Source organism: Macaca thibetana, chromosome 4, assembly GCF_024542745.1.
Source record: "Macaca thibetana thibetana isolate TM-01 chromosome 4, ASM2454274v1, whole genome shotgun sequence".
Classification (NCBI taxonomy): domain Eukaryota; kingdom Metazoa; phylum Chordata; class Mammalia; order Primates; family Cercopithecidae; genus Macaca; species Macaca thibetana.
The window spans coordinates 148,543,157-148,556,908 of NC_065581.1; the positions used below are offsets into that span (position 1 = coordinate 148,543,157).

Here is a 13,752-nt window from a genome sequence, read left to right on the forward strand (position 1 = left end):
CATTGGCTGATGAACATTTGTTTCTACATTTTGACTATCATGAATTGATCCCTTTATCAAATGACACTCTTTATCTCCAGCAATAAATATTCCTTGCTCTGAAATGTACTTTGATATTAATATGGCCACTCCAACTTGCTTTTGATTTGTGATAGCATGGTATCTTTTTTCCATCCTTTCACTTTTCACCAATTTGCTTCTTGAAAATGTTTTCTTAGAGGTAAAATACGGCCTTACTTTTTTATTAAAACTGATAACCTCTGCACTTTAATTGGCATGTTTAAATCATTAGTAATTACTGTGATTACTGATATAACTGGGTTTGATCTATCTTGCTATTTGTTCCATCTTCATTTGCTTTTTCTCTTTTTCTGTCTAGTTTTGGATGAGCTATTTTTTATAATTCTATTTTTTCTCCTTTGTTGGTTTTAGAAAGTAAATGGATTTTTAACCAATAATAGCATCTGTCTTTGTTCTGTTAGGAAACAACAATCTTAAGAAAAAATGAAATGGACACATTTATATAAATGCAATTTTAAAATATTTTATTATTTGTTAATATAGTGTTGTAACATTTCATAATATTGCATACTGCTCAAAAGTTGGTTTATTTAGTAGGGTAAGAATATCTTCTCTTCTTACTCCCCAGTCAGAATTTAAAGATATACTATCCTTTTAGAGCTCTATTATATTGGCTCCTAAAATGTCACATTTCATAAAACCATGTAATGAATAAACGTTAAGAACAGTTTGATTTCACAGTTTCACAAGCAGCCAGTAGATTGCTGAATTGAGAACCGCAACAAAAATTCGCTAAGACTTTTTTATATTTATTTTTCCATAATGCTCCGTCTTAAAAGAAGAAAAAAATATAAAGGCAAAGGTAATATATGCTTCTTTTAGTCCTTTATCCAATAAATCAACCTTTAATTGCAAATAGATTTTACAGTTACCAAATGATATGTCAGTTCCGTGCCAGCAGAATGTATTACTTTTTTGCTTTCTTGTTCTGGTGTTACCAGTAAGTTGAACAAATGACACTAAAATTTAAGAACACTATCACTTAAAACAACGTTTTGAAATAAAACATAGTAAAAAGACCACACCAGTCAGTCAAGTGCTTATAAATATAAAACAAGCATAATTGCATAGATTAAATAGGAGAAATTCAGATTCAGACAAAAATAAAACACCAAATTTAATTAAATAAATGAAAAGGACTCTTTCAAGTATTTTCTTGATATTTGCATTAATGCTACATGCATTCCTCTTTATAACACTTTTTTTGGCATAGTTTATCTTGGATATAAACATAACAAATCTTAGAAAAACAAGTTAAAAAAGTATTTTTCCCCCCACAAGGGCCAGTGAAGACTAACGAAAATACATTTTGGAGCATTTTATTTTTTTTCTTTCTTTCTTTCTTTCTTTTTTCCTGGTCAGGGCTCTGCCTGATGAAATATTTTAAATGTTATACTTGAAAAGAGTAGCTATATTTTTGTAGAATTTTAATAACAAAGTATTTGTTAGTCTTGATCCAATAAACTCATCAATAAGCCAAGTCAAGCCAAGTCAAGAGCTGGTCCCAACTGCTATATAGTGCTCTTTGCAATCAAATATAAAATTAATTACCCAAGTAATATATTCAAGGAAATAAATATAACTGTATTTAAATGCTTATAAAGTATAATCATAGTCTGTAGAGATATGTTTGTTTTACCGGCAAAATTTAAGTTCCCTTTCATAGGTCATTCTGTGTGTATGCATGAACACAAACATATATATTATTTTTCCTTCTATAAGAACTATTTTGTTTGAAAAATTTGGCTTAGAAATTTATTATAGTGACTACAGGGTGCTCAAAATAAAAGGAGGCACAGCTGGTCAGTTTATGAATCATGCTGCATTATCAATTTTAATTGACTAGAAAGAGTAGAATACCCTGTCACCTGATACTTAGAACCATCTGCACCACAAAAATGTTCATCTGATAAATTCACCATCAATTTGGTAGGCTTTAATGTAACTACCCTGTTTTTTTAATACAGATAATGCAAAAGGAAATCATTTTATACTCAACTATATACCTTCCACTATGAAAAAAGGGGCACAGATACAATCTTCTACTTAATAATAAAAAAGGGCTGGCAGATGCACTCAGCATTACGAACACCATTTAAACCTGTATTTTACACCTGTAGGTTTTAAGTGTCTTGTCAAAAGCTTAGTTTCATGATATGTAATTTACAAAGTGATATATTCTTTAAAAGTACTCCTATATACATTTTCCTCTTGGAACATGCCTCTGATTTCCAGCAGAAACATTACAAATACTATCATAAATGAAATCTTTCTTTAAAGAATAGACCATGAATCATATCAAAATTGCCTTAGTTCTCATCTTAAAAAGAGTTGTAAACTAAGTTTTAAGTAAGTGTTCTAGGTATATAATTGGACACGTAAATAGCCTATGTATAACTATAAATTAAAAGATTGAGTTCAACAGTAGTTGAACTGTGAGAGTAACGAACACACATATATATGTATAAATAAATATATATATAATTTTTCTATTGAAACCTTTCTTTTAAATTTTCAGTTTGAAGAGGTTTTTGCTGTTAAATCATAAAATATACATATTGACCAATCTGACATGAATGTAATCTATGATTTATAACAAGCAGCAATATGACCCTCCGAGTATTACTAAAAGAAAAAAGTCTATCATAGATTTGAACCATATTAAAGAATCTTTAGCAATTTTCATTATCATCATCATTTAGCATCCAAATGTTAAACGTATTTAATAAAATTTAACACATAATAAGGTTATTTCTTCAGGATAATTTTGTCATTCAAGTACCTAAACTTACTATTATATAGAAAATGAAACTTTCAATTACTGCTCTGAAAAATCAGAGAAATAATTAGTTATTATTTTAGATACGTAGCACTACTTTAGATTCATGATGACATCTCTTTCATGATGATCTTTAAAACAATGAGTGAAAAACAAACACTGTTTCAAAAATGGTAGCATATTTGGTTGAAATACAAAATATACTAATATACGTAGCACTTATATGTTAAAAACAGAAATATTTAAATGTTTTGTAATCTTTTTATGTGTTCAACATGAAGAACAGCTTCTCTCTTCACAATTGCCACATTTGAATGGATTATCAGTACAGTATTTCTTCTGTTTTATAAATAAATTTTATAGGTATTCTGTTGCAATTTTTTTGCAAAGTATAACCTACAGCACAGTGATATATATAATTTAAGGTAATAAATACTTTCACATTCTAATTTAGCATTTGCATTATTTCATGCTTCTGAAGCTTTTTTGTTTTTATTTCTGCTTCAAGATAGAGGTAGATTTAGTAGAGATTGGGTATGTAAGACTTACTGCCAAAATGCAATTATCAATAGGTTTACTGCTAATGTGCAGTTTCCAAGAATGCTTGAAAAAATTCAGAATCACTAAGTAATACTTCACCAAAGTTCTCCTTTTCAAGCTTAAATTACTAAATAATTGCATATTCAATTATTCACAAATAGATACAAAAATCCAAACAATAGAAGATATAAATACAGGCACAACAACAACAAAACTAAAACAACAACAAACTACAATGAAAGATTGCATCTGAATGGAAATTTTTGTTTCATTTTGCTTTCTAAAAGTGCACCAAATTCTCTTTTCTGTTCTATGTAAAAAAAGAAACGTTCTTACTGACGCTGGCAACAAAGAGGAGTTACCTGAAGCTACCCTTTTTAGCCATAAATTTTTCTTCCTCCAGTATGTTAAAGTTGAAATCCATCCATTGGTGCTTCCTGCTGCTGAAATATAAACTGTTGTTGGTTTTCATCCACCTGAGGTACAATGCTGGGGTCATCTTCTTCTACACCAAAGTAATGTTCAATCAGATCAAATGCCTTCTGGTAAATTTCCTGATTTTCATGGCTTTGCAAAAACTCAATTTTATCCAGACCTATTATACAAAGCATATATATAAAAACAAATTGTTACTACAATTTCAATATATGTTTAAATCAAAATAATAAATGAACATCATCTATCACCTCACTGGCAATGGGACTGCTATTTTAATCTAATGGTTGCACATATTGATAGCCATCACTTATGGTTTATACTTCAAGAATGAGAGTATGTGGCAGTGTGATATGAAGAAGGACCATAGGCCTGGGAGTAAGATCACAGACACCACCCTGCTAGGTGTGTGATCTTGGCCAGGTAAGTTCAGTTCTTCTGTTTCTCAACTGTAAAATGGCAGTTTTAGATAAAGTAACTCCACAGGTCCTTTCTAGAGCAACTAACATAGCGCAAAAAGGGAAAGCAACAAAACAAATTAAATGAAGAAACTAAAACATGCTGAGCCAGAGAATATCAGTATGAAATAAATGTGTAAAATTTGCAAACCCATACAATAAAAAACATACAGCTGCTGTATGATTTAACAGAATTACAATCTACAATTGAAACTGAAAGGCCTCATTTTGAAAGGATGACGAGAATCTATAGCAATAGATTTTACTGCTTATCAGAAAAAGCTCCACACATAAGTCTGGGTAGTGCTGAAAACATATTTCATTTAATTACAGACAAACCACTTCAATCAGATTATCACAGAATAAAAAAGCAGCAAAGAAGTCATATCTATATACGATCACAGAATAGCTCAAACCCTAGTCTAACTTGGGGTCAAAATAATGACTGTAGTAAGACAATACTCTTAAATCAATGACTAAATCTTGTATTCATGTAATGTCTTATCCAGTGATGTTATATAATTTGAAAGAAAGACAAAGTGATATCATGGGCTTTAAGAATCAAAAGTAAAAGTCTGAATCAGCCATACAATGTAAGCGGACTTAATACAGAAAAGTGAATATTTAATGCAAATAAAAGAAAATCAATTTAGATTCATGCCTTATCTAAAATAAATTCCATATGATTAAAAGTTTTAAGAATCTAATTTTTAAAACTTGGCAAATAAAAAAATTAATTTTCATCAAATCTCTGTGGAGGCAATGACTTTGTAAACTTTGAAAGAATAGAAAATTAGACTGAGTTATTTACGTTAAACATAAATGAACATGGGATGTTTTATTAAAATAAAAGAATGTACTCAATGGACGATCTGAAAAAAAAACAGACCTAGGAAAAAGCCATATCAAAATAAACTACTATAAAATAAAATTCAAATTTTTACCAAAAAAAAAGTCAAATAGATAACCAAAGTATAATAAATATGCAATTTGGATGAGGAAATAGACTAACTCATGAAAAATACATACTACTATCTATAGTAAGTAAACCAAAAAAATGTACATAAAAGCAACTTGGTGTACTATTTTACATCTGCTAAGTCCGCAAAAAAAAAAAAAAGTATGAGGTTGTAGAATAGATTCATACAATGCCAGTAACTCTGTCAGCAACAGGCCTTTGGAAAGCAAAATGAGAAGACATATCAAAAGCTTAAAAAGAAGTCAGTGCCTAAGACTCAGCAACTGAATTCCTGAAAATTTATCCCTGGATATTAATTCCATAAAAGAAATAAATTTATACACAGAAGGATGCTTATTTTGGTATACATAAAGTGATAAACTGGGAACAAACTAATGGTCAACAACAGGTTATGGTTAAATTTCCATTCAAATGGCTAAAACTTCACTCAATATATAACATTATGGCCAGACACGGTGGCTCATATCTGTAATCCCAGCACTTTGGGAGGTTGAGGTGGGCAGATCACTTGAGGCCAGGAGCTCGAGACCAGTCTAGCCAACATGAAGAAACCCCATCTCTACTAAAAATACAAAAATCAGCCGGGCATGGTGGCATGCACCTGTAATCCCAGCTATTCAGGAGGCTGAGGCACATGAATTGCTTGAACCTGGGAGGCGGAGGTTTCAGTGAGCCAATATCACACCACTGCACTCTGGCCTGGGAGACAGAGTAAAACTGTGTCTCAAAAAAAAAAAAAAATTACATATTTATATATAGTATATATATAACATTATGTGGCCATTATAATAAAAAGTATGTAGAAATTTAAAATTTCTCCAAATGTTAAAAAGTAGAACATAAAACTATACATACAATACAATTAAGTCAATGTAAAGTATTTGTGCATAAAGACAACGTAAAAAAAGGTAAACAATAAAAATAAATTGTTAGGGTAATAAAATTATGGGTGACATTTTAAAACTTAAAAAAATATATACTGCTTTTACAACAAAAAAAATGTAGGGAACTAGAAGGGGAAAGTATCTATGACAGATAGTTAAGAACTGACTATAATTGCAAATTTTTAACTGATTGCTTACCATATGCTTCTTCAATGAGAGCACAGTATGGATTAACGCCGATTCCATTCTGCTTAGATTCTTGTTCTCCAAGACGTAAAATATTTTCAAGTCCATTTAAAGCCACTTGGACTATTTTGGAGTCCATAACAGTCAAAAGATCACAAAGTGGTTTAATGCAGCCTAAGGCTACCAAATACCTTCAGATTAATTTAAAAGAGAAGAAATGGGAAAAAAAGATTTAAAAAGACTTAAGTACAAAAGTGTTACTGTTTGTAACAATAACGCAAAAATATTTTTCATAGTGAAATGTTATATAAGCAATTAAGAAAAAGTATTCCTACACAAATGTAAACATTACACATATTTAAATTCTCACATAGGAAACTTAAAATTTTCTTTACTCAACTATTCTCTAATTTAACATACTTAGCAATAAATGGTCTTGCAAAGACTATAAAATACACACACAAACTGGTACTTGGGCCTGTTTTTCATGGTGCTCATCTGAGCACTAAACGTACGTTCGAAAGGTTTCTGTTTTTTTTTTAAAAGGCAAGCCCACACACACACACACACACACACACACACACACACACAGAGAGAGGTCATAAGGGGGTAGACAGAAATGGAAAGAAAGAAAAGACATCTAAATTAAACTTGAGAAAATTTCCCATAAAAACAATCACAGCTAATGTTCTAAAACATATGCTGTGTTTCAGAAGCGCAGAAGGCCTCTACGAACAAAACAGGCTCTCTTGTGAATAATTTTCATAAATAATATTCACCAAAAAATTCCATTAATTTCTGAATGCGTGTCCTTTTCTAGTTATTGGCTGGTTTTTTGTACTCTATAATGTAAATTAAGTAACTGATTTGTTCACTTGGCAAAAAATCCGTATTAAGTACAAAGGTTAAAAACATACTATGAAGCCAGGCTGTGTGCCTTCAAGTCCCAATTCCACTCCTTATTAGTTTTGTGACCTTGAACAATTACTCTGTGTCTCAGTTTCCCCATCTTAAAAATGGGAATAATAATAGTACCAACTTCAGAGAGTTGTTGTAGGAACACAATAGACATTTAATAAAAGTTTCTGTCCCTCTTTTAAAAAAAATGTATATACCTTCACTGGAGCACTCATTTGCCCTATACTGTACTGTAATTGATCAAAAATATCTGTTGAATGAATAACTGCCTCACAGTTAAGAGATTAAAGGAGATAAAATACATGAAAGTAGCTGATACATTGCTGGTGCTCAATAACTGAAATGACTTAGCGCAATAAATGGCAATAGTAGGCACTCAACTAGTGGTATGGATGCAGAACTTAATCTGAGATCAAGAGGTCTTTTCCCATATATGCAGACTTAGTGAAATGATTAAAGTGCTTAGAAAAATAATTATCTCAATTTGGGTACTTGATCCATACTAATAAATTAAAGGAATAATGTACAGAGTAGATATAACCACAAAAATTAATTGAAAAAATACAACTATTTGCAAGTGAACAAACTTGCAGCCCTAATAAAATAAAAATAACATCAGCATTTAAAAAATACAAAATAGAACAAAGGAAGGGTCTTGATTTATTACTGCTTGTATCCATGACACAAAGTGGAAATACTGATTAAAGCAAAGAGAATAGAAAATAAAAGGCAGAGACAGATGTTACCAATATACACCAATATAAATTTGAGAGAACAAGATAATACTACAAATGAAGGCAATAAAAGACAATTTAACAATAGGTAGATTTCAAAATCATGTGATTTATAAAATAGCATTGTAATTTGACTTGTTTTATAAACTGAAAAATAAATCAAATATGCATTAGAAAATATTTTCTAAGAAGTCTAGTTTCATGGAGGGATCCTCCAAACAAGACGATTCTGTAGAAGTAAAGCTTTTAATAGAGGTGTAAGTGAAACTTTGCTATGTCAGATAAAAAAGAGTGAAAGTACATGATAAAAAGAGATTCAGGAATCAATACTGACAATAAAAATTATGATGATTACAAATAATAATAATAGTAGCTATTCTTAGTTATTATCTATTAGTTATTAATAATATGTTTAGGAACTGTGCTGACACTTCAAAGACATAAATTTCACTTAACTATCAAGATACAGTCCCTCAGTTTCATCGGAGATTGGTTCCAGGACACCCTTCCTCTCAATACCAAAATCCACAGATGCTCAATTCCTTTATATAAAATGGCATAGTATTTGCATACAACCTATGCATATCTTTCCATGTATTTGAAATCATCTTTAGATTACTTATAATACCTAAAACAATGTAATTGCTATGTTACTAACTGTTGTATTATGTTTTTAAATTTGTATTATTTTGTACTGTTGTATTGGCATTTTTCACTGTTTTTTTCTTTTTTAATATTTTTGACCTGCAGGTGGTTGAATCCACAGATGCAAAACCCAAGTATATGGAAGGCTGACTATACTACCATTACTATTTGTTACTGGAACTCATTTTTTAAAATGAAGAAACTAGATTAGAGGGGTTAAATGACTTTATCAAGACCACACAACTTTTACTGAAGGAGCAGGATTTGAAATCAGGCTGACTTAAAAGCCCATGCACCTATTATTTATATTGTCAGCAGAATAAATAAATTTAAAAAGCTTAGACTCAAAAAGCTAATATTAAAAAAAGGTAACTAGTATAGAAAAATAAAAGTAAGATACTATCCATAGGCAAGGCTAACAGTCAATGAGGAGCAGAACGTCACCATATAAACAGTGTCTATTTCACTTTTTATTTAAAGAGGATATTCAAATTTGTTAGCCATTTCTATATAATAAAGCTATATTTTTGTGATTAAAAAATATTTAATGCCCATGACAGTGTACTCTACAAATTAACACAGACCGTTCCCATTTGGATTTTTAATCTCTGATTTTTCATAAGCAGCCTATCAAGGAGAATGATGTTATATTTTAAATGAAAAAAACAAAAAAACCATTGTGAATGAGTAACTGATATAATACATGCCGTCATTTCATATTATCAAACTGACTTAGAAATAATACTTTAGTTGCATCAGTAAATAAAAAATACGTTTTATTTCAACTTTTGTCTCATTTACATTTAAAAAACAATTAAAAAGTGTATATCATACCTTATTTGCTCTGGAGTACCTCCTGATGTCGCATTAGTTATAGCCCAAGCTGCTTCTTTTCTGGTACGAAACTCTGCTTTCTGAAGAATCTCAATCAAAACAGGAAAAATATTTGCATCTATAACAGCCTGAGAGGGGGAAAAATATATAATCAGTACAAACACTGTTTCTAAAATATTACCAGCAAAAAAAATATTGAAACTCAATGGCTTCAAAATGTCAAGGTTTTTGGAAATACTTTTCCAAGAATTTTTAATTTCTATTCTATCAGCAAACTTTCAAATATTTTTCTTTTTACATAGGAAATTGGCTTTTTAAAGACTGGAGAATAACAAAATATAAATTTTAGAGATGATAAAGCACAAGGCATGTGACTGATCAAAATGGATAAGTAATCACTGACACAAAAAGCTTGATGGGACCCTAATAAATCATTAAAAGCTTTGAGAGGAAGATTATTGCGTAACTTATTTAAAACTAATGCAAAAAATATATATATTTCTAAAGACAAACCATTATGTGTCAGGCACTGTGCTAAACACATACACACACACACACACACACACACACACACTCTTGCTATATTTCACTAGAATACTACAAGTAAATGTTATTATTTTAGAGGAGGAAAGGCCATGTTCTTTAAAATACTTTTTCGGTATCTTTTTAAAAAGGAATCTTTTTTAGTAACTCAATAAAAAACATTTAAAAAGTGTTAACTTTTGTCCAAACTGGTTTCTTAGACCTTGCTGTTCTACTCTCAGATCTGGAGGGTAGTTACCTGAATCTGAGCTCTATTTCCAGCAGTGATGTTAGAAACAGTCCAGCAGGCTTCTTTTCTAATTGACTCCTTTGGGCTACTCAATAAATGTAAGAGACAGGGTAATGCAGAACAATTCAAAATTACCTAAAACAAGTTAGAAATGGAAACAAAAAGTTTTATAGTAAATAACCTATGTGAAAAGCTACTAATGAATTATTTAGATGTACAAAAAACATTCTAGAAAATGAAATTAAGAAAGGAGAAATTCCTTCCAAAGGAAAATTTGCTGTCTTCTACACTTCTGCGATTGATAAACCTAGTCTCATGCCACTATAAGGAAGTGTCCTGTTCTCAGCCCATTAAAATGAAAATCATTTTAATGTATTTAACTACATTAAATGCGACATCAGGAGGTGTATCCTTCATATTTACAAATGTTCTAAGAGTTCAACTAATAAAACTGAAAAAAGATTTGGTGACTTGAGGTCAGGATCCAACCTCTAGTTTTCCCAAATGAATTGTTGAAAAATATATATATATCATACAGTCTGAAAAAAATCTAATTCTACAATAATTAAAAACATTAGCATGTAGAATCAATTGGCTTCATAAAAATTTTTACTATCTTACTCTTCTTCCGTAAACAAGTATATTCTGCATTGTCCCTTTACATTCTTTATTCCATTGCAAGATTAATTATGTTCCTATATTCAAAATACTCCAATGATTTACATTAAATTCATCTGGTGAAGAAGTATGGAGCAGTGCACCAGAAATCCAACGGAAAATTACAGTATATGTCTAGAATGGCATTTTCATTTAAAGAGCTATATTAAATGAATAACTGTCAATTACTAAAGAGCAACTGTTTAATAACTTTGATTAGTATCCAAATAGGCCTTTAAAAGGATAAAACTGAAAAAAAATATGTAAGTTAGAATAAAAAATATACTGTAAAGCAGTAAACAAAGGAGAATCCAACGTGTTAAATAATTTAAGTTTCTCTATCTTCAAGAAAGATTGTGCTGGGCATAGCGACTCATGCCTGTAAGTCATACTTTGAGAGGCCAAAGCAGGAGGATCGCTTGAGCTCAGGAATTTGAGACCAACCTGGGCAACATAGCAAGACCCTGTCCCTAAAAAAATAAAAAAATTAGCCAGGTGTGGTGGTGCACACCTGTGGTCCCAACTACTTGGAAGGCTGAGGCGGGAGGACTGCTTGAGCTGGGAGGACTGCTTAAGCCAGGGAGGCAAAGGCTGCAGTGAGTCATGATCACACCACTGCACCCCAGCCTAGGGGAAAGAGCAATATCTTGTCTCTAACTAACTAACTGACTAAATAAATAAATAAATAATAAGATTGTAACCCAAATCTGGCTGGAGTCGATCTTGACAGCATATCTTCTTTGACATCTCACCATCCTCCAAGATACAGACACAGACACACACACAATTATGGTGATGTTAAAATCTTGATTAATATGTAATCAAGTTGTATGAAACATAAATTTGTTTAAGTCCCTTATGTTAACAACTTACGATACTCAAGTCTGAACTCACCTGTGTTTGAATATCATCACCAGTCACAATATTACCAACTGCCCTCAATGCAGGTGATACAACTTTATAATCATTGTGCCTAAAAATAATAAAAACATGAACCTAAATACTAGTAAGAATTTAAAATTTACACAAAAGTTACAAAAATACTACAAACTCCTGCAGGGTGTTCAGCCAAAGATCCCACTGAAGTTTTACTAATCATTCTGATAACCTTTATAACAAAGGATCTAATCCAGGATCATTCACCACAGCCAGTGTTCATGCCTCTCCAGTCTCTCCAGAACGGTTTCTCAGTCTTCCCTCGATTTTCATGATTTTGCCATTTTTGAAGATCAGAAGCCCGTTAATTGGGTTTATCCAATGTTTTTCATGATTAAGACCCAGGTTATATACTTTGGCTGGGGGATATCATAAGTGCTATAATCTTTTCATTATATCCCAGTCTTTTTTTTCCCATTATATTGGTACTGAATTCTGGTCACTAATTACGATGATGTCTGCCAGACTTTTCCGCTTTACCATTATCGTTTTCCCGTTTATAATTAATATAATTAATATTTTGCAACAAAATACTTTGAGATAATGCAAAATTCCACTCCTTAACCTACTTTTACCACTAAGTTTTAGCATCTCTTGATGCTTATTCTGAAGTATTGGTAATTATTAGTATTATTACCAGTGATGTATTTCTAATACTATCATTCCAACTACATGCTTTAATGTGGACTTATGGGTTTCGTATTTTATTCAATAAAATGTACATTAATATAATTTATTTCAAAGCACAAATTGTCCCAGGTTTGGATAGTGAGAACCCCTTCAAATAGGCTTCTGTGTCCTTTTGACATCTGTCCATTATTTGAGCACTCATTACTTCCTGCATTCATCTTACATTTTCTCAGTCCCACCCCTGAAACCAGTCATTTCTCCAAGAATCATGGTTCCTTTTAATGGAGAGTAGTGTTTAGAAACTTCAATCTGAACTTCAGTTTCCTTAGCTTATTAATGTAGAAGTGTTACTGCTCCCAGGCCCTTCAAGAGGATGCACACACACACTTACACACATATATATTTACTTCTATACCTAGCTATGTTAAGAGCCATGAGTTCACACTGATATTTTTAGTTCTAATCTAAAATCATTAAATTATTCAGGCTTTCTCCTCTTCCATATTTTTATCTCTATTCTCTGATAACAAGAAATAGCTTCTATTTTTCTAACCTCCCTATACCAGCCAATCTTCTACCTCAGCTAGACTGGTATCCCACGATGTGCTGGCTCCAAGCCCTGCTCCAGTCTGCTTATCTGCTCACCCCAGTGGGTGTCATTATCAAGTTTAGGTCCTGATCCCCCCTGCTGAACCTGCATGCCCACCCTCCTCTGATGCTGTCCTCATGCTGGGACCCCAACTCCTTATCAGACCTCGCTTTGTGCCATCTACCTTGTTTGGCCCTACAACGGCTTCTTGACAAAAGAAGAAAGGAAGGAAGATAATACATTTTTTAAAGAAGGTAAGAAGATGAAGTTATGAAGTTACAACATCTTTTTAAAACAAGTTTTCTTAAATGTTTTTAACTTCTTTGTATAGAAAAGCTGTTCTTTTTAAGGAAAATAGCTATAACAGCCCAGCAAAGAGAAACATGTTATCTTTAATAGAGGTGAAATACTAAATGGCTTTCACTACATGGACTTTTACTCAAATTAATTACTATAATGAAAAATAAACTAGATTATTCGTTCTGTGAGAGGAGAAACTATGTTCTATACTTCATTAACAATGTCTCACACAACACCTTAGCAGATAACAGGCATTCCATAAACACTTATTAAGTTTCTCTAACTCATAAAGAGATCACATTAAACTAAGGAAATTCATTTACAAAATAATTAGTCCCAACTACAAGACATAAGTTCCAAATTTTAGGGTCAACTTTCTAGGATTGTGTCTATTC

General features: G+C 31.6%; 1 protein-coding gene across 2 annotated transcripts in view; it reads right to left on the reverse strand.

Annotated features, from left to right (window-relative positions):
• Window positions 1-524: 524 nt before the first annotated feature.
• The window catches only part of KPNA5 (karyopherin subunit alpha 5), a 53,765-nt gene continuing 40,537 nt past the window's right edge, over window positions 525-13,752 (reverse strand). For both annotated transcript variants that reach the window (XM_050786617.1, XM_050786616.1), the window contains exons 10-14: window positions 11,797-11,875; window positions 10,255-10,380; window positions 9,474-9,601; window positions 6,355-6,533; window positions 525-3,995 (exon numbers count right to left, since the gene is read on the reverse strand). In XM_050786617.1, the coding sequence (XP_050642574.1) occupies window positions 3,808-3,995; window positions 6,355-6,533; window positions 9,474-9,601; window positions 10,255-10,380; window positions 11,797-11,875 (700 nt within the window). In that variant the 3' untranslated portion in view covers window positions 525-3,807. The remainder of the gene's footprint in view (window positions 3,996-6,354; window positions 6,534-9,473; window positions 9,602-10,254; window positions 10,381-11,796; window positions 11,876-13,752) is intronic.